The sequence below is a fragment of the Micromys minutus genome, assembly GCF_963924665.1.
Source record: "Micromys minutus genome assembly, chromosome: 10".
Lineage (NCBI taxonomy): Eukaryota > Metazoa > Chordata > Mammalia > Rodentia > Muridae > Micromys > Micromys minutus.
This window is the reverse complement of record NC_137979.1, coordinates 35507994-35531978: the sequence shown is the minus strand read 5'-3', so window position 1 is coordinate 35531978 and position 23985 is coordinate 35507994. Positions and strand designations below refer to the sequence as shown.

At 43.9% G+C, this 23985-nt stretch overlaps 1 protein-coding gene and 1 long non-coding RNA gene across 3 annotated transcripts in view; both read right to left on the bottom strand.

Annotated features, from left to right (window-relative positions):
- The window catches only part of PPM1D (protein phosphatase, Mg2+/Mn2+ dependent 1D), a 33282-nt gene extending 32615 nt beyond the window's left edge, over window positions 1–667 (bottom strand). For both annotated transcript variants that reach the window (XM_080922315.1, XM_080922316.1), the window contains exon 1: window positions 73–667. In XM_080922315.1, coding sequence (XP_080778441.1) covers window positions 73–517 — 445 coding nt within the window. In that variant the 5' untranslated portion in view covers window positions 518–667. The remainder of the gene's footprint in view (window positions 1–72) is intronic.
- A 3180-nt stretch (window positions 668–3847) lies between these two features.
- LOC308425104 lies at window positions 3848–23703 on the bottom strand. Its single transcript, XR_013975146.1, has 3 exons — window positions 23510–23703; window positions 11739–11872; window positions 3848–3984 (listed from the first exon to the last, which is right to left on the bottom strand). It is a non-coding gene; the product is annotated as an uncharacterized lncRNA (long non-coding RNA).
- Window positions 23704–23985: the final 282 nt, after the last annotated feature.

Sequence of the window (23985 nt, the reverse complement as noted above, 5' to 3'; positions counted from 1 at the left end):
TGCTGATGCTATAAAAAGCCCATGGGGGAAAAGGGAGAAAAGAGGCGGGCGACACATAAGCCGGGACCTTACCCAGTTTCTTCCACATGGCGAGGTGACAAGCGAGAAAGCCTTTGCGGATGGCAGCACACACCTTGGCGGGCTCGGACGAGGTGAAGCCTTTCTGCTTCTTGATGAAACCCCACAAGTGCTCCCGGGCAAACTGTGCCGCCTCCCGCCCGCCGTGCCCGTCGCACACGGCAAAGAAGGCCACCGAGGAGCGGCGGCGACAGCAGCGGCCAGCGGGTAGCGAGGCCGCGGCGTCCGAGGCAGGGTCGCGGGCCGCCGCCGGGCCTTTTCCCGATGGCCCGACGCCGGCGAGAGTGGGGGTCGCCGGCAGCCCGAGCGCCCGCCGCGGTACCGGCTTGTCCTCCGCAGCCGGCTCCGGCTCCACCACAATGTGAGTTACGTCCTCCATGTACTTCCTCCCGCCCTGGTCAGAGAAGACGCTCACTCCCAGCGAGTACAGCCCCGCCATGGCTGGCTGCCCGGGATCCCGCCGTTCCCACGCAGCCCGCCGAATTCCGAGGCGGGAGACACACTCGCCGCTCGCCGGCCAACTATTGTTTATCTTCGACGACGCCGAGAGCGAGGAGGAGGCGGTCCCCGAGGTGGGGGGGGCGCGTGATGTCGGGACTTGTCCGCGAGAGCTGGGCCGGTCGAGTCGCTGGCGAGAGGAGCCGAGCAGCTGCGCCTGCGCAATGTACTCGCTCCCCGCCCGCCCGCGCCCACCCAACAAATCGAACGTTCTTTTCCCCACCCTCCGCCTGCTGACGTCACTAAGCTCGCTGAGAAGAACCAATCAGGAGTCGAGGAGAGCGAACTCGCCCCCGCCCTCCTCCCACCCCCGAGTCTCTGCAACTGCAGCTCTTGCTCCGCCTGCCGCCTTCGCGAGTGCGCGCCTTGCTGGGTTTGTTTTCTCCAGCCTAGGGCTTCTGTGCCCTGGGGGTTTTCCGCTGTCACTAAGCGGCTAACGCCTCCGGACGCCTTTTTTCCCCTTAAATCCCTTGGATGAGACTCCTAGCTTTTCCCCTTTGGTGCTCTTGCAGAGCAGCTTTGCAGGCTCCGGCCTCCCGCGATTGTGGAAAATTTGCAGAGGTCAAGGGTGGACTTGACCTTCCACTCAAACGAAATGGCGCGAAAATGCCCTTCAAAGTCGTTGGTCGGTGCGCTGGACCAGGGTCGCACGCGTGAACTGGCTTGGGTGGGACATGTCCGGCTGGCAGTTAAGGGAAGCAGTCGAGTTTACTTAAGAAGACTTGGAATTTTCCACCGCCAGTTGCGCAGTCCTGTTTTCCGCGATAACGATTTGTCGGAGACCTGTCGGCGAATTTAATTCCTAACCATTCTTTACAACGCTTTTTTAAAAGTATTTTTGAGTATTTTTCCTATTTTCAGCCTCGTTAATACTTTTTCTGACTAGTCTTGAATACAGCTATTACTGCAGAATCTAAGTTACCGTTTGGGAAAAGAGCATGCAACAAACAGGATTTTTATGCCCTCAGGACGCAGTTGTTTTCCTCTATTCACACAGAAGTTAACAGTCCAAACAGCAAAACGCTGGCTTTTAAACAGATTTCAATGAAATTGAAATAAGTGCTCAAGTGATCAACTTAATATTTCCTTGGCATAGCATTCTTTTGAAGGAGTTAAAGTTAACTTGTTCCTTTGCTATTTCCTGTACAGCCTTTGAGATTTCACATGGAATAGTAACAAAAAAGTGGTGGAAATTTATATACAGCAGCACAGGAAATGCAAACACAGGGAAAATCTTTACCCTGGCCTTCCTTTCAACATGGTGTTGAAACAATTTCTGTACTACCAAGACAATTCCTTTGAAGATTTTCATTGAATATTTATTTCATTTTTATTATATGTGTATCTCTATGTGAATGTGGGGAGGCCAGAGGCTCCTCCTATGCAACTGGAGTTACAGGTGGTTATGAGTCAAGATATTCAGGAGCTCCAAACCAAAAAGCAGTGCAGGCTCTTCACCACTGAGCCATCCCCCACTCCCCTAAAACAGCATTCTGAAATAACTTGGCCTTAACATTTTTTAAATTACCATTTTTATGTACATTGGTGTTTTGCTTGCATGGATGAGGGAGTCAGATTCCCAGGAACAGACGTTACAAACATCATGAGCTGCCATGTAGGTGCTGGAAACTGAACCTGGGTCCTCTGGAAAACCAGCCAGTGCTTCTAACCACCAACTACCTCCAGCTCTTTTAACAGTTTTGGATTCATTTATTTGTTAGAATTGAACCCAACCCTTAACATATTTAAAAATTATTGGGGCAGGTGTGTGTGTGTTTGGGTTTTTTCTGTTTTGTTTTGTTTTTGAAACAGGTTTTCTCTGTAGCCCAGGTTGTCCTGGATCTCACTTTATAGACCAGGATGGCCTCAGTTTTTGAGACAAGATCTTACAGTGTAGCCCTGGCTAGCCTGTAACTATATAGTCCTGGCAGGTTTCAAACTCACTGCTTCCCAAGTGCTAGAAATAAAGGGGTATAACACACCTAATTTATACTTGGGCTTTTTTTTTTTTTTTTTTTTTTTTTTTTTTTTTTTTAGCCAGGAGTAAAGCTGGGAACCAGCAAAATGACTCAGCTAGTAAAGATGCTTGGTGGCAAGCCTAGCAACCTGAGTATTGTCCTCACAACCTGCATAGTAGGAAAGAATAGCACATGTAAGTTATCGTTGGAACAGAGTCAGAATGTGGCACTCTCAAGCCTACATACATTAAAACTATTGGGAGGCAGAGGCAGGAGAATCTCTGTGAGGCCAGCTTGGTCTACAGAGTAAGTTTCAGGGCAGTCAGAGATACACAGAACCCTATCTCAAATAAAGAAAAGAAAGGAAGGAAAGGAAAAGAAAAAGAAAAAAGTATGTATATATATATATATACTGACATCTTTTATTGTTTTGTTTTTTAAATTAAATATAATTACATCATTTTTCTCTTCTTTTCCTCCCTTTAACTCCTCCTGTTGCATCACTTCCACAAACTTATGGCCTCCGGCCTCATATGAATATATATATTCATATGCAAGATCAATTTAAGAACATACAGACAAAGGTCTAAGTAGATAAATAAACCTGCCACCCAGGCATAGCCATACAGATCTATAATCCTAGTACTTGGAAAGCAGAGGCAAGAGGACCAAGACTTTAAGGTTGAGGCTGGAGAGATGGCTCAGCAGTTAGGAGCACTGACTGCTCTTCCAGAGGTCCTGAGTTCAATTCCCAGCAACCACATGGTGGCTCACAACCATCTGTAATGGGATCTGATGCCCTCTTCTGGTGTGTCTGAAGACTGCTAAAGTGTACTGGTATATAACAAATAAATCCTTTGAGAAAGAGATGGCATTCAAGGTCATCTTCATCTTCAGTTACCTCAGAAAAAGCCCTTTTCACCAACCTGAGTTCCATCCCTGGAACCCACTCCCTCACAGAGTGGTGGGGGAGGACCGCTCCTGCACATTTCCCCCTGACCTCCACACTCACCATCCATACCCACACTAGGGATTCTAATACACCAAAATAAAATTAAAATGCAACCCAAAACAACACGTTCTCAAGAAAGACTAGATTAAGATGATAAAGTAACAAGAATGCTGGACTTAGAGGGGCATGGGGGACAAACGCTTCAATCCCAACATTCCGAAAAGGCATGGGCAGGTAGATCTCTGGGTTGGAAGCTGAAGTACTACTCTACATAGTGAGTTCCAGGCTAGCCCCTCACTCCATAGTGAGACCTTGTTTTAAACAAATAAACAAAACACTTGGATCCAAGAAGGAATCACATCTTGTTTTAATAGGTGATCAGAGCATTATGCAAGCCAAACAAAAGTGCAAATGCATAGGCTGTATTTTATAAGCAAATCGTAGAATTCTAGAAGAGATCATAGCAGTGATACCTCAGCAGCTTCCATCCCACAAGACCTGCAAACAAGAACAGCTCATTTACTTCCCCTTAGATTAGCCACCTCAGTTTGTCTACCTTTGCCCTAAGAGAACACCAATAGCAATTCCATCCTGACCCTTGATACATTTCCTCCCAGGCTCAGCCCACAGGCTCCTGTGGATACTGAACTCCGACTCTAAGACGTTCATCCCACAGTCAGCCTAAGTGTTTCAACTTCAGATGCCAACTACTTCCACATTATCTCTGCCTCATCTGGAAATGTCTGAATCGACTGACTTCCTGTCCCAGACACTTTTCAAGTACGGGATGGTATTTCCTGCCCTCACAGAATCCTCTGCTATCTCCTTCACCCTTTGCTAGCCCCTCCACACACCCACCTCTTTTGTAAATCACTGAAGCTCTGACTCCCTCTTCATCTCTCCTGGCTTACTATTTGTCCCAGTTTGCTTCTCTGTTGCTGGGATAAAACACTGACTGACCAACCTGGGGAGGAAACAGCCAGGCAGGAATCCAAAGCATGAACCTGAAAGAGCTGAACTGAAGCAGACCACTGAGGAGTACCACTTACTGGCTTGCTCAGTCTGTGCAGCCTGTGTGTGCCTGGTACCAAAGGAAGCCAGAGAGGACACTGGATCCCTTGAGAATGGGGTTATAAATTGTTATGAGCCTAAATGTGGTTGCTGGGAATGGAAGAGCAGCCAGTGTGCTTAACTTCTGAACCAACACCCCAGCTCCATTCATTCTCTTCTTAATCTTTGCCTGGGGGGTGTATTTTAGTTGATGGAGTGTTACTCTAGCATAGCCGTGGACTTGATCCCCAGCACCTATTAAACTGGTTGTAATCCCAGCACTTGGAAGATAGAGGCCAGAGAACCAAAAGGTCTAGGGCATCCTTTAATATATAGCAAATTCCAGGTCATTCTGGGATACAGGAAACTGTACCTCAGAAACCATCAACAGTTTAAGTCATTCAGTTCCTGCCATTTCTGTTTCCGGTTTATTGAGTTTGGTGGGTTGGTTGGTTTTGATGTTGGTTTGGTTTGATTTTGTTTCTTTGTTTAAGAAAGGATTTCTCTGTCTATCTCTGGCTGTCTTGGAACTTACTTTGTAGATCAGGCTGGCCTCAGACTTGGAGATCTGCATACCTCTGCCTCCCAAATCCTGAGACTAAAGACGTGTCACCACTGCCCCGAAATTTCTTGGGTTTTTTTTTTTTTTTTTTTTTTTTTGGTTGGTTGGTTTTTGTTTTTTAAACTGAGTCTTATCTATTTGTATGCAGGCATGGTTTTAGCCTAGTATGGTGGTACTCACCTGAAAACCTAACACTCAAGAGGCTGAGGCAAGACAATTGCCACAAGTTCAAGTCTAGCCTGGACTGTACAGTGAGATTGAGACCAACCTGGACAACAAAGTGAGGCCTGCATTAAAAAGATCATGCTCTATTCTGTATCACACACGCGTACACACACACACACACACACACACACACACACACAGACTACTTTAACCTGCTCTACACACTCTCTCTGTGCCACAAGCTCTCCTTCTGTAGACCTCAATGACCTAGAGCTCTCTGTGTAGTCCAAGTTGGCCTCAAACTCATTGAGACCTACCTTCTGCCTCCAGTGTTCAGAGATCAAAGGCCTGTCCCACCAATTTCTCTTTCTTAAAAGATGGTGTCTTTTTGAGTAGCCCAAGTTGGCCTTAAATTCAATACCCTCCTGCTCAAGTTCAACTATTATGACTACAAGTTGCCCATCACCCCAAGACTTACCTCTTTACATCAGCTCATTTTTGTGTTCCTCTTTAGAGCTAAAGGGGGAGAGGGAGTCTTGTATCTAATTGTCCTTTCCAATTACTACATCATAGCTGATTCTAAACTACTTACAGTCAAGCAACCACCCCCATCAAACCATGAGAGTTGCTATTATGACAGGCAGATCTGCCTGATTTCATAACTGATCGTAGCTTTAATGGTTTGGTCTGGCTTGCCTTGGATTTTTGTTTCTCGTAGTTTTGTTTCCAGGTTCTGGAGGTGAGAAGTTAGTGTGGCTGTGGGCGTGCACCTGCTCAAGTGCTGAGACCAGAGGAGAGAGTCTGGTATCCTGCTCTAGCATCTTCCACCTTATTCCTTTGAAACAGGGTCTTGTTCTGGAGCTAACTATCAAGTCCCTGCCACCCCTCCCACCTCCCATAGCACCATGCACAGATATGGCCATCTTCTGACATGGGTGTTAGATTGGAACTCAAGTCCTCGTGTTTACTCAGCAAGGGCTATCTCTCTAGCCCCTTGTTTAATTAATTAATTTATTTATTTTTGGTAGTTAGTTATCTCTGTCTGTGTCTTGTATACACAAGTGTGTGTTTGTGCATGTATAAGTGTGGAGACCAGAGGACAACTTTCAGGAGTTGTATATCTCCTCTATGTGGGGTCCAGAGATTGAATTCAGCTCCCTATACTCAGTAACAACCATTTGTCTGCACAGAACCATCTTTCTGACTCCTTACTTTACTTTTTTGAGACAGGATCTCCCTAGACGGCTTGGCCTAGAGAACACAATGTAGCCCAGGCTACCTCAAATACACAACAGTCCTCCTCCCTCAGCCTCTGAGTTCCTGGATTGCAGGCTATGCCACCACACACATCTGATTTGGTTCATTGAGCCTAGGAAGACCTGGAAATGGTAAGCCTCTTGCTTGCACCTATGGAATGCTGGGATTGCAGCCATGCACCGAAGTTTCCTTATTGTTTTGGTTTGGTTTTGGTTGGTTGGTTGATTTGGTTTTTTTTTTTTTGTTGTTGTTGTTGTTTGTTTTGGTTTTGGTTTTTGTTTTGTTTTGTTTTGTTTTTTTGCTTGCTTGCTTTTGTTTTTGTTTTTTGAGATACATGTGGCTAAGAGTGACTTTGAACTTCTAAGTGAGTCCCTTTTGCCTCCCAAGTGCTGAGATTATAGTCATACATTGTCAAGCTTCATTTTTCTTATGTTTTTGTTTGGTTTTTGTTTCAATTTTCTACAGCTCTTGATATAAAGCCCTGCCTTGCCTGGTTTTCCCTATGTAGCCCAGAATCTTCCTAGATATCCCACAATGGTCTTAACTCATCCCCTGCCTCCACCTCCTGAGTGTTGTGATTATAGGCAGGTGCCACTACATCTAGGTTGAATTTATTTTTTTCCCTAAAGAACCATTCATTTTTATTTTATGTGTATGAGCATTTTGTCTGAATGTATGTCTGTGCACAGTGAGGCCAGAAAAAGACAGCAGACCCCCCGGAACTGGAGTTAAATATGTTGTGAGCCTTCGTGTGGGTACTAGGAGCCAAACCCAGGGCCTCTGCCTCAGTAGTAAATGCTCTTTACTGCTGAGCCATCTCTCCAGCCTTTTGACTTTCTTTCAAGTAGCTGTACTTCCTATATACTTTGTAAAACTGCCCACGCTATCCACTGGTTGTGACATTTTTTCTATTGGGATCTACTTCAGGGTTAGTACCTCATCTATTCATTGGGTGGTTCTGAAGTCATATCTTGCTTTTAATGACCCCTTATTATGTTGCTAACCATTAGCATGCAAAATTGGCAAACACCCTTTTCTTTCTTTCTTTTTTAAACTTGACTAGAGGGTCTCGTTGACCCTCAGGCTGCATGCAGGTAGGTGGTGGTGTGCAGACTGTGGAAGGAGCGCCTGCCATGGGTTTTTTTTTTTTTTTTTTTTTTTTTTTTTTTTTTTTCGTTTTGTTTTGTTTTTTAAACACACTTTTCTTAAACATGTACTTTAAGAATCAATTTTAGTATAAAAATCTAATCAAAGCCGTCATGGGGACATAAACCTTCAACACCAGCACTTGGGAAGCAGAGGTGGATCTCTGTAAGTTCAGGATCAGCCTATTCTACATATTTTGTTTCTGGACAACCAGAACTACAGAACAGAGAGAACAAAACAAAAGACCCTAATCTGTCTGCTACTGTTTCTTTTCGTAAGTCTACCATTCACCTATGAGAGCCACCTGCGCACTGACTAGGGACATTAAGTGCTGTAAGTCTGCCTTTACTGTAACCCTGCTGTGTTTGCAACTCAGTGCTTAACAAACTAGTCTCATGTGACTACTGCTGCCACACTCATCAGGAACATACACAAGTGGGAGACACACAGAACTGCTGTGGCCAGACTCCCAAAGGTGCCAGCCCTGTATGTGCTCACAATTAAGGAAAGCCAATGTCACCTTCCCTCAGATAGCGGGGTTTCGTGGATAATGTGGGAAGAATATTCATGCCTTCTCTCTTCACTCACACTTGACTTACATACCTTTGATTAAAGGCTTGTCTTCCTATGCCTTACTTGATTTTTGGCTTTTTGAGAAAGTGTCTCACTGTAGTATAGTAGCCCAGGTTGGCCGTCAACCCAAAGCAATCCTCCTGCGTCTTTCCCCCAAAGAGCTAGGATTACAGACCTGGCTAAATTTATTCTTTTTTCTTAGTGATACGTTTTCCATTTTTGATTTTTCATTTCCTAAAAAGTTAGACAAAAACTTTATTTTCTAATTGGGCAGCTGAGATAAGAGGTTCTGCAAATAACTCAGAAAACACAGTGAGAACCCCAAATCTCAAGCCAAGTGTAGTATGGTGCAGACCTGTAGTCCCAGCATTTAGCCACTGAAAATGGGAGTTTTTAGTTAGCATTGGCTATTTGTGACTCATGGGAAGTAACTCAGTGGTAGCACACTTGACTAGCATGTGCTGGGTTCTAGGTTCAGTCCCCAGCACTGGAATAATGAAAGCTTCGTTTAAATAATTTGAAAGTAAATCTTGATGGTAGGCACCTACAATCAGAACAGTGGAAAAGTGGAGATAGGAACACCTAGAGTTCAAGGACATCCATAACTACTTGTTAAGCTTACTTAGGTTGTGTGAGACCCTGTCTCAAAAGGGAAAACCAAAACCAAAAAAAAAAAAAAAAATTCAAGTGAGAAGTATTTTCTTGAAGTAATTACTATATTACTTTTTTTTTTTTTTTTTTTAAAAAGGTGTATATGAAGTTTGTGTTCATGTGAATGTGGCACCTGAGGAGTTCAGAAAAGGGAGTCAGATCCCCTGGTACTGAATTTACAGAAGGTTGTAAGCTGCCTGTTACGGGTGGTGGGACACAAACCAGGGTCTTCTACGGGAGTGGCAAGTGCTGTTGAGCTGTCTTTCCAGCCTCTACTATGCAGCATTTTAACGCAGCAGTATTATTTACTAAACTTCTGTTGGAGAAAGCTTTAAGCCCCGAGTAATGTGTCCTTCAAACTTTGATACAAAATTAGCAAAGAACAGCTTCAAAATATAAGCGAATAAATTGTATCCCCACTTCCCCTCTTTTTCTTGAGTTTCTTTTTCTGTGTTGCTTAAGTCAACTGTTGTGCTTGGTTGGTCTTCCTCCTTCCTGGTGACTACAGTGTACCAAGCCACACCCAGCTGTAGTCAAATTTAAACTCAGCATTTGCTTTAAGGTGTGAACTGGGCAAGTCTGTTTCTAACTACTATAGAAACAGGTCATTTCAGACCACTCACTGCCTCTTGGGTGACACAACATTTCCCCCTGAATCTTCTGCTTCCACCCAATTTGTGAGACTTGAGTGAACTGAAGAATAGACTTCTCTGCTGGTGAGATGCTCAGCAAGTAAAGGCATGAGACACCTGAGTCTGGTAACTTGAGTTCAACACTCAGAACCCACCCAAAGGTTAAAGAATCCAAAATGTTTTTATTTGATTGCTAGCTACATACACACTTGGCCAAGTTGCTCACATCTCCCTCTCTCTGTCTCTGTCTCTCCCTCTTTCACTCACTCTCTCTCTCTCTCTCTCTCTCTCTCTCACACACACACACACACACACACACACTTTTTTTTAAAGAACTTCAAGTTGAGTGGTATTGTGCATAGTGTCTTTTAAAAAGCAGAAAGGGAAATTGCTATTTAGCCCAGGCTGGCCCTCTCCACCTCCCAAATGCTAATATTACAGATAAGTGCCACCATGCCCATCTGCACTTCACCTTCTAACTCCTTAGCCCGGCCCACACAAATGCAGGGAGGAGAGAGCCATCCACGATGCTGCATGCTTTAACCCCCACACTCAGAGGCAAACAGAAAGTGTGTGAGCTGGAGGCTAACCTGGACTACCGAGTGAGACCTTGTCTAGAAACAATCAGCCTACCATAGAGCCCATAGGCAATAAGCTGTGTCAACGCATCTCATTTTTTATGGGTGTTTTCCCTGCCTGTACGTCTGTGTACTCAGTGTGTCTGGTCCTACAGAGATCAGAAGACTGTGTCAGATCTGCTGGGACTAGAGTTACAGACACTCACGAGCCACCATGTGGGTGCTGGGAACTAAACCCAGGTCTTCTAGAAAAGCAGCCAGTTCTCTTAACCACAGAGCCATCTTTCCAGCTCCACCTCTCACCGTTAGTAATAGTTTTTTTTCTATTACCTTTTTAATTAAATTTTCTCAAGAGCTTTATATTTTTATTCTCCTATGATAAGACCTCCACACCCTCTACATTCTAACTTGCCAGATGTTACCTCCTGATTTATTGAACTTACTTCCTATTTCCTAACTCTTTGCCCCCTCTTTTTCATTTGACAACCTTCGCCATACAGATTTTCAGGTGTCTCGTTTTATTTTAACTAATCCTGCCAACTTATGTATCTGCCGGTCTCCTGCTGGTGACCAACACCTTTACTTCAGATGCATCTCCTGTTTGGTGATCAGCATCCCCCTTTTGGCTGTAAACCCCACTAGTAGAGAGTTGTCTACATCTTTCAGCTTTGATCTCTTTAAATCAGAATAAGAACTTTAAATCACTGTGTGCTTCCAACACAAACTCACTTGGATTTTATGATTTCCCTGTTTTTTTTTTTAGGATTTATTTATTTGTTTGATATATATGACTCCTCTGTCTTCATGCACCCCAGAAGAGGATATCAGATCACATTACAGATGGTTGTGAGTCTCCATACGGGTGCTCGAAGTTGAACTCAGGACCTCTGGAAGAGTAGCCAGCGCTCTTAACCATTGAGCCAGTCTTCAGGGCCCTGATTTCCCTATTCCACCAACAATTATTTATAGGTAGCCTCACCTAAACCTAAGCAGCTGCTTGTGTGTGTGTGTGTGTGTGTGTGTGTGTGTGTGTGTGTGTGTGTGTGTGTGTTACATAGACGTGTGTGTAGTGTATGCGCAGAGATGTGGTGTGCAGAGGAGGGTGCTGAGTGCCTTGCTAAACTGAGGGTCCTTCCCTATCTCTCCTCTTTATTGCCTTGAGCATTCTCTCTCCTCGAGCCTGGAACTAGGCCACCGGCAGCAAGTTCTGTCATTCCTCCAGTCTGCCTCTTCTGGATGCTGGGGCTACAAATGCAGGTGACCATTTTTACAAGTCTGAGAAATTGAATTCAGGTCTTCCTGATTTCAAAACAAACTCTCCCCTGCTGAGCTATGGGATCAGTGCCCTTTTTTTTTTTTTTTAATGACAAGTGGGTCAGGAATTCAGTTATTCTTAGTTCCATAATGATGTCAAGGTCAACCTAGACCTGACTGAAAACAAAAGGGGGAGATACATAGGGTCTTGAAACATTGCCTATATTGGCCTTGGACTCATTCTGTAACCCAGACAGGCTTTGAAATTGCAATTCTCGTGCCTCAGCCTCCTGAAGAGCTAGGATTACAGGCTTGTACCAGCAACTCTGACTCTTAATTACGTTAAAAAAAATTGATTTGCCTTGGGTCTTAGAGATGACTTACTGGTGAAAAGAACTTGTTGTTCTTTCAGAGGACTCAGTTCAGCTCCCATTGTTGACACAGTGGCTCACAACCATCCATTACTCCAGTTCCAGGGATCAACTGGCCTCTTCTGACCTTCAAAGGTATGCACATGCCTGCAAGCAAAACATGGACATACATAAGCAAATCTACATTTTTTTAAAATAAAAAGGCTCCTTTGGCTTTATGGAATCTCTCTATTCAACTTGTTTTTCATAAAGAGAAATAATTTTTCCTACATTCATATTGTACGTATTATATAACATTTAATCAAATATCTACTTAAAACAAGAGCAACTAGAAACACAGAGAGGAAAGCAAGCAAGGCAAAAACAACCCACTGTTTGCCAGTCCCAGGTTCTCCTGTTCCACGAGGTTTCACAAAGGGATCAAATTTAGAGGAAATCTAAAGATCTCTAGTTCTCTGAGACTTCCAGTTACCATCCAGTCTACAAATGATGTGAGGAAGCTCCGTCCTTTCAAGTAACAAATCCTCCAATTCTCCAGTCGTTGCAGACATCCAAAGTTCTCTGGGTGCCTTGGGTTTACCATGTCAACAAGGTCTCATGGATTCCCAAGTACCTTCAGGATCACAAGATTCTCCCAATGATCCAGGAACACAGGAGAAGAAGTGCAATGTGTTCTCCCAAGAAGAAATGCAAGTCCTCCAAGAGCATTTTGAGAAGAGCAATTACATGAGCCAGGAACCATGCAAGTCACTGGCTCAGAGCTTGGCATGAAGAAGGAACAGATCAAGACCTATTTCAAGAATAGACGAGCCAGAGAAAGTGATAAGAAGGGTCAGCAACTGCCTGGGAAGATTAGAAGTGGACTTCACTGTAGGCCTACCAACCCCAAAGGTGCTGAAGCTCCTGTATCTAATACTAGTACAGATTCTGTGTTCCAGAGATATTTGGATGCCTCCTCAGTTTAGACCATCGAGGAACTCCCCTGACCAGGAATCCAACTTCTCCTTCATTGATCAGCCCTTAGAAGAGGTGTCTTTTAGCATGAGCCATGTTATTGGGGAGCATCAGAGTCAGAAGTGTAGAAAACTTCCCAGGAAACCAGGGCACCTATCTAGTGATAGGTCTGGCCTTCCCAGTATTCCTTCCCCTCCTGATTCTACATGTGAAAGACCCTCAGGTTTAAGCTCTTCTCCTCTACTCAGACCTTCAAGTATTACCAAAAACTCATAATTCACCTTCTCCATGTGTCAGACACCATCAGTTTTGCACCCTCTTCCTGAACTCAGTCCCTTTAGTAATTCCCTAGACCAGATGGCCATCTTCGACAACACTGATCGGGCCTGTAATGTATACCTAAAGAATACAAGGTCTAGGAAGCAAAAGAAGCTGCAGAAGACGACTGTGGTATACATGATGCTGCAAGGCCAGGATTCCTGTGTTAAGCCTAACAGTCCTAAAGGAACCTTCTTTCTAACCTCTGCCTTTGAGGATCTCTAGTCCGAAAGACAGTCTGTTCTCAGTTCTCATTCTCCATGCAGCCGCAGCCCATCAAGTATGTCCCCAGACTCAGAATCCATATTTTCCACATGGGAGGGACACTTCATGTCAGCACTTCTTCTTCTCTCCCCCCAAGTATGGTTTCAGACCCAGAATGAGTCTCCTCCATTGCTCAGACCAATGAAAGTCTCTTACGTGAAGCCCTGATGTATATACAGGCTGTCCAGGCTGAGCATTAGGAGCTAGTGTTGTAGGTCATTCACCAGCTTGTTACAATATTATACAACCAGCAGCAGCGCATGATCCAGTCCTTGCCTAAATTCCACAGTCCAGCACAGCTTTGGCAGCTGGGAATCCAAGGGAGATTTTATTGCTCAACACACTTACACTTACAGAAGATGTTCAAGACCAGACTGCCATCCATGACCAGCTCTTCCCTGAACATCTCAGTGAGTTGGATGTCACAGCCTGACTTCACTGAGCACCTCTCGTTCCTGGATGTCATTTAAGAACTCTTGATTCAGAGGTTTTGGACAATCTTGTCTACATCTACCAAAGTGTATGGTTGAAATTTGGAGACTGTTTGAACACCTGATGTAAAAAAATTTCAAGGAAGATTGGTAATGTAGTATTATATATCTTCAATATATTCCAAATGTACAGTCATTTATTCAACATAACATTTGTATTGATTCATATTTTTAATGTCAGATACCACCTTATCACATGCACTGTCCTTCCATGTCCACACAACCTTGTGACCACTCTTTCCCCCAAAGAGTAAAATAATAAAAGTAAAAAAGCAAAAGAAGAAAACAAACCCCAAAACAAGAATAACTAGAATAAACCGGCTTGTGTACAAGCACTGACCCAGCACATGGGAACAATAGTATGTGGGTATATCTCAGCTAAAGTCTGTTCCCAGGGATTCAGCATGGCCTGGGGTTCAGCATTGCTTTCCAGGCAGTGGAGAGCATTGTTGAGTCAGGTACATCATCCAAGTAGTGACTCATTAAAGGAGCTTCTATTGGATTGTTTCCAGATGGGCTTTAAATTCTAATGAGATGAAACAGTCAAGTTCACTGCAAGTTCTAAACCAACCTGGTCTATTTAGCTATAAGTTCCAAAACAGCCAGAACCACAAAGAGAGACCAGACCCTATGTGATGTGAGTCTTAACATCCCCATGAGCTGCAAAAGAATTCCAGACAATGTAAGGCATTATGTCTTAAAGCAAAGATTAGAAGAAAAGGAAGGAAGGAAAGAAGGAAGGAAAAATAGAGGAAGGAAGAAAGGAAGGAAGGAAAAGAGAAAAAGAAAGCATCTTTTCCTTCACTGAAACGTCCGAGGGGATACCAAGAAGCCTCTTTGCCCTGCCGAGAGCAACACCCTTGAGGCGGAGCCCAGTTACAAATCCAGAAGGTCCAGGCTGAGAACCAAGATAAGGAAAACACCCCACTCTAACAGCAGCTGCTGATAGTCAAGGTGAGCAGCTGCAGGGCGCAGGCACCCAGTCCTACACCATCCAAAAAGAGTCCGGACCGCACGCACCTGGTGCTGCGCCAGCGTAATGGCATCACCCAGCCGCCTTCCCCCCACCTCCACCAGAACAACCATGACAAAAATGGCCCGCTACAAACTTTACACGCGCCTGCATTTCTGAGCTGTGAAGCCACGCAAGAAACGTGGGAGCACACACAATCTCAGCACCAAGAATAGGATCAAAGCCGAGAGCTGCCGGCAAGCCCATGACCCCGAGCCTTGGCCTAAACCTGTAATCCCGGCACTCAGGATCTGGAGCAAATGAATCTGGAGTTGAAAGTTTTCCATAGTTAGCTACACAACTAGTTCAAAACCAGCCTGTGATACGTAAGATTCTTTTTCAAACCATGTATGTGTGAGGTAAATCTGGCTGCCACCCCGTCAGCAGGGCTGATTCAGCTGATCTGGCTGGCCAGGCAGGTATCCCCTCCTCCCTCACCGCTATTCTATTTCCCCCGGAATGCTGTGCTAGGTTCAAGGCAGCCTTCCCGGAATAGAAGAGGACCAGTCTTCAATGAAGGGTATACTAGTATCTGTGATTCCAGTGGAACCTGCACTGACCGTGGTGGCACACACCTTTGGTTCCAGCACTTGGAAGGCAGAGGCCCTGGTTTACAAAGTGAGTTCCAGGACAACCAGGGCTGTTATCCAGAGAAACCCCGAGTCAAACAAACAAGCAATCCCCCCCCACACCAGCACAAATCAGAAGATTCACAGACAGTGACTAAGTGCATTTGTATTGAGAATAATACTCTTTACTCTGCCTGCTTACATAAATTAAAACTTAACATGAAGCGCGTTCTACTCTAATAGCCCCCTTTACCTTCCTCTCCAGCATCCATTCATCTAGTTTCTTCTAAGTGAGTGCTCCCTGTTCCACTCTGAGGAGTAACGGGCCCACATCCAGCTTTGGAAACCATCTAAGACGGTGTTGGGCCAGTCCATACCTTACATCGCCGTGGTTTTAAGGATCGCTTCATTAATGAACTTAAAACCAGGAGGCATAAGAACATGGGATTCTCAGGGACAAGGGACTACTAGCAGAGCTACTGACAGAGAAACAGCTTTCTCGGGACTCTGAGATCCAGAGATGTAAAACTGACCCCTGCCACCATTATGCTACCAGAGGTAAACCGGTGTCAAGGAAGCCCTCCCTGTCTTCCCTATGGCCCCAGGCTGGTCTCAAACTTGCAGCTGCTCCGATTCTGTCTTCCTAGTGCTGAGGTAACCGGAGTTTGCCTGCTCTAGCGTTGCTTGCCTTCCTCGCGGCCTCTCTGGTCTGTTCTAGACTGACTTATGTACAACATCAGCATAAAGTTGTTTGCTTACTGTTGTTTTTGTGTTTTTGAAAAAAAATCTCCTTCTGCCTCATACAGTGATCTGGACCTCATGTAATCCAGGCACTCCTCCTGCCTCAGCCTCCTCAGTGCTAGGACTGCTGGCATGAGGCAACACACCCAGCCGCTTAAACTCTTAAGTGTTAGTTACTGGTTTCTTTCTTTTTCTTGTGCTTACCAGTTCTGCACACTCAGATGTGTCTGCCACCCCCATGACCTTTCCCTTTCTTGCTTGTGTTTAGACCTCAGGAAAATGAGAGGAAAAGTATGTTAAATGTTCAGCTTTTTGTTTCAAAACTCTTGATCTCACCTTTAGTCCACCGGGGAAATGCAAATCGAAACTCCAATGAGATTCTATTTTTGACATTCTGTCAGAATAGCATTATAAACAATTACTAAATGCTAGAGCAGGTCTGGGGAAAAGGGAAACCCATATCACTGTTGGTGGGAATGTAATAAAGTAAAACACGATAGGAGATGCATTAATAAAATAAAGAATAAATGTCACATGATCCATGTGGTGGTTTGAACATGGCTGGCCCAGGGAGTGGCACTATTAGGAGATGGGGCCTTCTTAAAGGAAGTATGGCTCTGTTGGGGTGGGCAATGGGGCCCTTCTCCTAACCACATGGGAGCCAGTCTTTTTTCGGCTCAGATGAAGATGTAGAACTCTCAGCTCTTCCTGCATCATGCCTCCTTGGATGCTGCCATATTCCTGCCTTGATAATAACCTGTAAGCCAGCCTCAATTAAATGTTGTCCTTACAAGAGTTGCCTTGGGGGCTGGAGAGATGGCTCAGTGGTTAAGAGCACTGACTGCTCTTCCAAAGGTCCAGAGTTTGAATTCTAGCAACCACATGGTAGCTCACAGCCATCAGTAATGAAATCTGATGCCTTCTTCTGGTGTGTCTGAAGACAGCTACAGTGTACTCACACACAATAAATAAATAAATCTTTAAAAAAAAAAAAAGTTGCCTTGGTCATGGTGTCTGCTCACAGCAATAAAATCCTAAGACAACCCAGCTTATATATCATATATCAACCTCAATCATATATATCATATATATACATATATACACAAAAACCTGCACATTGCAATGGTAATCACTACAGCCAAACAATGGAGTCAGAGTAGGTGCCCATCCTCAGATGAAGAGATTAGGTTGGTGTACATACAAAGGGAAATATTTAAGCCATAAAGAAGAATGTTACTTGCAAGAAAATATTGGACTGTTTCATCCATTAAATGAAACAAGCCAACCACAGAAAGATGTGCTAGGGAAACATATAGCTCTGTGGTAGAATTTACCTCAAATGTGCCAGGCCCTGAATTCAATACCTAGTACCATTTTTTAAGACCTTCAACAAGGTATAGGTTCTTAAACAAAATGCTCAGTGCCATCAATTCACCAAGGAGGCCCAAAGTCTCCAGTACAATACAGGCTGTTGCCACTGGTTTGGGTTGCCCACCAGAACCAGTCAGCAAGATCATATTGCTTTGTATGAAGGATGTGATGCTTTGACTTGAGAGTGGCCCCGTAGGTGCATATTGTTGTGCTCCTTCAAAAGCCCCAGATAACCACCAAGGAGCCGACTCTGACGTAATCTCATTAAGGTCTCTTCATTACAAACTCGAGCCTGTGCTCTCTGTCAACCCTGAGGACAGGAAAGTGGAGCAGCCCGAGCCCTCATCAGGATAAGGTTTTGTAGGGAATGGCAAGCAAGCAAGGGGTTTAAGCCAACTGGTGTGTGCTTTGAAGCAAAACCATGAACAATCACAAACAGTCTGAAAGTACATCTGAAACAATCAGACTAATCTTTGATTGACTGTTGCTAGGAAGTAGTTAGGGAGTAACTCTGCCAAAGGATAAGCTATGGAGTCCTTCCTGGTACTTGGGTGTAGGTTGGATTCAGCTGCCGGGCAAATTCTCAGGCTCTTTTTCTTTTAAGATGGATGTCAGTGCCAACACGGAGTAGGTTTGGCCTCCCATATATCTGAGTGCTGAATCACCAGGGAGTGGAATTCTTTGAACTGATTAGAAGGAGTAGGAGGTGTGGCCTTTGTGTGTGTCATGCTGTGTCACCATGGTCCTGCATTGTTGAGGCTGCTGCAGGGATACTCTGAGATGAACAGGTTCTTGAACTGTTGAGCTCCTCAAAGCAGTGTTCAGGTTGTAAAGGTTCTTAGCCTCCTAGAATCTCCTTAATAAATTTTTTAAATGCTTATGATCCACTTGATCTACATTTTGGTAATCAATTATATCTTTTACCCTGGGAAGATGCTGTCTGTTCACAGGAGTCCCACACTTGACACTTACACTAAGGTTACCATGTAAGTCTTGTGAATCAGCCAATGCTTGGAAATGCACAGCTAAGCGAGCACAGGTCATAGTGCCAAGCACAGGACAATCACTCTCACCCTCCTTCCTTATTCTTCCTCCGGAAGAGAAATGTACCACAGTCCTAATGTGTTGGTGTTAACATTGTTCTGTTTGACTTTTGTGTAAAGTAATTTGCATGCAATCTTGTAATGTGGCCTGAAAACAAGCTAACTGTATTAGAAACTATTCAAAAACTAGATATTTTTTAGTGACCTGTAGGTACTGGCAAATACAGACTCATGAACCCTGGATACATTGCATTTCTCTCAAACACAAGGAAACGAGCAAAATGTTTTGCAGCGTGTTCTCTGCTGCCCTGGAGATGCTGTCACCTTCCACCTGTGTCCATGTGAGTTGTGGTGTCTTACTAATTTAGTCTGTAGCTTACTCCGTGTTCTGAGACATGGTGTCCATGATGTTCCTGAAACGTTGTACCTGCTAAAGTACACAGCAGCTTATTGTATCTGTCAGGTACAAAGGAATAGCTGTTGAGGCTGTTGTGCTCACATCACAGCTTCATGTGAAGTGGTATGTGCTTCACATCAGCTTGTAAACATGCCTTATACCTGTCTAGTAACTGTCAATAAAGAACATTCTGAAAGATTAAAAAAAAAAAAAAAAAGGAGGTGTGGCCTTGTTAGAAAAAGTGTGTCACTAGGGTGCACTTTGGTAGGCCCAGTCTGTCTCTTCCTTTCCATTTCTCTCCCCATCCCCCACTTGCAGATTAGGATGTATAGCTTTCAGCTCCCTCTCCAACATCATGCTTGCCTGCCATGTGTTCCTCACCATGATGATAATGGACTAAGCGTCTGAACCTGTAAGTCAGTCCCAATTGAATGCTTGCTTTTATAAGAGTTGCCTTTGTTAGGGGAAAATCGGGGAGAAGGGTTGAAAAGGGAAAAGGATGATATAGGAACAATTAGATAAAGGGTAGATTATTGAATATACTTTTAGACCAAAGAGCATTAATAAGCCAAATACTTTACGTTTAATATGAACTGTATATATTGATACAGTCTTAAGATTATATTTCGTTACTACATACTGTATTCATGTTTCAACTCTTGCTTAATGTACTTAATGAAACTCATTGATAAATGCAATGTGAAGTTCTGGTCCTTTTGAAAGTTGCTATTACAAACTGTTTTAGGATAATTAAGAGATTCAAGTTAGTAGTCTATCAGTCAAATTCATGGTCATGTTAGATACTAGTTTAGTTAACTACAGAAATATATTTTCCTAGAAACAAGCAATGTTTGACTGTTCAGATATACTATAGACAGATAGTTTTCAAAAACCTCAGAGATCTACAGAATATGGCATTTAAAGATGTTTTATTAATAAAAGAAGTTTCAAGACAAAAATATGTCAGCTCCTGGCAGCTCCCCCATTCTACTTCAAAGAAGAGGATTGGCATCAAAAAAAAAAAAAAAAAAAAAAACCTCCTTTTGGAGTTAGCTTCAAATGTAGAAAGCTAGCCACCAGGCAAAAACTACCCTTCCCTCAACCACAGACAAGAAGGCTGTCCAAGCTGTGGACAAACATAGACACAGGGAAGTCAATTGCTAAGCTCTGCCAAGATAAGGTAAGTAGTTCTTCATAATTTCTGCTTCACAAAAAAGTCTGTCGTATATTCTGAGCCAGGAAGCTGAAGGTGATGATGCTCTAATGACACAGAGAAATTTTTGGGAACTGTCCAGGCAGACTGCACCTCTGTCATCTCTGTGGTTTTGGAAGCTGCTTGCTCGGCACTTCCTGCATCCTCAGATAATATTTATTCCTTCTCAGGTCTCTGATGGAGGTTGAAGACTAGGTAGCTGTAGTTTCACAATTAAGCTTAAATTGTTTAGGATTTGAGAAAAATGTTTTAAGGTCTAAAAAGATATTTTAAGGTCTATAAGTACAAGTTTTAATAGAAAATTATTTCAGTACAGAATTCTAAACTCACCAAGATAGATAATACTTTTTCCAAGGTTGCCAAATCAAATAGACTGGATTTTTTAACGTAATTTTACTTGATAAGTTTCCATAATTGTTCTTATTGTATATATTTTATTAGTATAAGACAAAGAACCTTTTATTGAACTAAAATGAAGAAATGTCAGGGAATGGTTTGTGCACTGTCTATTTAAATGCTGATTTCTATGCCCAGACATCTTTTTGCAGTCCAGATGATTACATGGTCAAGCATCTCTGGTCTCAATGTTAGGTAAAAATGATCAGCCAATTACCCGGGCGGAAGAGCATAGAGAAGGACTTCCAATACCAGAGAGGGGATCTCTGAGAGACTAGAATAGAAGGGGAGAAGAGAAAGAGAGAAAAAAAGGTGTGGCGAGACCATGTGGATGAACTGGAAGTTTTTGCCATGCAGTTGCAATGAGAGAGCAGCCATAAGAACAACATGGGACCAGGGCAAGCCAGGACAAGGCTCAGATTACAGATAATGGACCGTGTGGCTAGGTGGTAGCCGCCTTGACAAGTTAGAGTAGCTCAGAACCTACCCAGCTAGTGCTTGAAGCTTGTTAATAAAAATACCAGGTCTCCATTTCTTTATTCAAGAGCAAGAATGGGATAGAGTGGGCATAGAAACGGCCTGATGTTCTTTGAGAGCAAGGGGGGGCTTAAGAAAAGCCCCGATAATTACTTTTACATGCCTTGGTCATGGTGTGTTTTCACAGAAACAGAACAGTGACTAAGACACAAGACATGGGAAAACAAGCTGAGTTAACAGCATTCTCCCCACCTCCCCTCTCATGGTGCTGCAAGGATCTCTGAAGGCAGCAGAAGAGAGGCTTGTCATCAACAGTCTTACTCAGCTGTGGGCCCTGCCGGCAGCAAGGCAGCCATACCAATGGGCAGATGTGAACTTTACCAGTGGCCAATGACTTCCAGGATGACCAGGCCACTGTGCTCTTGAAGCTGCACAAGATCTTGCCCATTAATGTCATGCCAGGAAAGGGGGAGGGGCTATTGGGACCCCACACTCTCCTGAAGAGTTATATGAAGACAATGGATGCTCAAGGGAAGGACATTTTTCTCAGTAGTGTAGGCACTGGAAAGGAGCTCATGTTCTATAAACAAACTCCTACCCACACGCCTGTAAACAACTCTAATGAAACTACTGAGTCACAAAAAAGGGTGAGTACATCAAAGTAGAAGGGGGCTGGTGACTGGGAAGAAGAAAGAGTAACAGTGGGAGGGAGACAGATGAAGGTAAGGGGTGTGTATGTTCTAAATACTTTATGTATATGTATGAAGATGTCATAATGAAACTTATTTGTATAATTAACATGATAATCCAAAATTAAAGAAAGCAGACAATAATGTTTTCCCTCACCCATTTGGTCTAGAGGGGAAATGGCAATGATTTGAAGGCAGAAGACATTAAGGAAGGAGAGGAGATGGGAGTAGGGGAGGGAAGGGAGAGAGGAAGAAGAAAGTATGATTCATAGATGTATAAAATTAGCACTGAGGAAACCCATTATTCTGTACAACTGATAAGACTTATTTTGAAAAATAAAACTTTGTTCTTATTATACAAAAACAGCAATTCATGAGGCTGGAGAGATGGCTCATGGTTAGAGCACTGACTACTCTTCCAGAAGACCCAGGTTCAAGACCAGCAACCACATAGCAGCTCACAACTGTCTGTAACTTCAATTCCAGGGGATCTTATGATCTCTTTGATTCTGCAGGATCCTGCATGCATGTGGAGCACATAAGCTCACAAACACACATGCACACACATGCACATACACACACATACACACCAAAGATAAATAAATTTTTAAAAATGTGAAGTGGTATCAGTAGAGGCCCAAACCTTTGAGCCCAGCCCTTGGGGGCAGCAGCAGGCAGATCTCTGAGTTTGAGGCCAGCCTGGTCTACAGAGTGAGTTTCAGGGCAGCCAGAGCCATACAGAGATACCATGTCTTGAAAAAAAAACAAACCAACCAAAAGGAAAAGGCAGTTTATGAGATGGTTCAGGTGGTAAAGTGCTTGCCTAGCAAGCACAGGGGTCTAGTTCAGTCCCCAGAATGAATGTAAAAAACCGAGGCACCTCTGCAACCCCAGCACTGGGTAGGTGTGAGGGGCAGAGACAAGAGAATGTGCAAGATCCTGGCTCAGTGAGAATCCCTGTCTCAAAAAATTATGTGAAAACTGAGATCACCTGATGTCAAGTACTGCCTTCCACTTATACACACACATGCACATAAACACACACACACACACACACACACACACACACACACACATTGAATTTCAAAAGTTACTAGGTAGGTAGTAGGATGGTTCAATGGTAAGGAGCACATATTGCTCTTGCAGGGGACCTAAGTTCAGTTCCCAGCACTAACAGGTGGCTCACAACCGCCTATATAATTTGAGCTCAATGAGATCCACTAATGCCTTCGGTACTCCATGCTCCCCCTCATATAAATAATAAAAATAAAACCTCTAAAATAGTGAAACCAGTAGGGGAGTGCGGCACATTCACAGCTCTTAACAGCAGCAGAAGGGGATGCTCTTTTAGGAGGTTTATGATACATGCATCGACTGACCCATCAAGCAGCCTTCACTCCTGGGTCCCTCACTACCTTCTCTGCTGTAGGGAACAACCTACCAATGCCTTTCCTACACTCCACTGCACACAGGCCGCCGGAAAATAATAATCCATGAGACAGAATGAAAGTTTATAGGAGGTTCTGAAAGGCACACGCATTGGCCTAGCCAACTTCCCTGCAGACAACTGGGACAAAAAAAAAGAAAAAGCCAGGAAAAGTGAGGGAGAGTCTGCCCTTGACACGACTGAGCTTCTCCTGATCCTCCTGCCTTAGCCTTCTGGGAAACGAGATTACAGCCATATTCCACTCTACCCAGGCGATTATTATTATATTACCCTCTATATTTTTTTGCACTTAAAGACAGATTTTAACAAAATGAATAATCTTTAGGCTATATGGCAGATGAACTAGAAAACAATGGAAGCAAGGAGAAAGCTGTTTCTAAGGGCTGTCTACTCTGTGCCTACCTCTGACTGTAAGACAGGCCCAGAGAGCGGCTGGACTCACCCGGATGATGTGGGGCTCAGCTGCAGAAAGGGCAAGCTTGGCTTGTTAGGCCCACCCGGTAGGCACCAGACTTTAGGCCTTCAGTCTAACTTTTCTGGTGTCATAAGGCATTGGTGCTCTGGGTTTTAAACCCACACAATGTCATGGATCTGTATGGAACAGTATGTCCTGAGAAAGAGTGAAAAAGTCGACTTCAGCAGATGCCAGAGCAGAGCAGTGACTCAACATCTGGCCCAGTCACTACTCACGTGTGGACATCATGTGTAGAAATAACTCGTAATAATTTAAAGGAACAACCCATTTCTTGAGTTTATTTTTTTAGTATTTGGTGAAGTGGAGGTATTACATGTCAACTTTAAATCAAACTTCTTCTAGATCTGATTTTGTGTACTCAGTATTTTAGAACACCCTTGATCTCTCCCTGGGACTTTTCCTC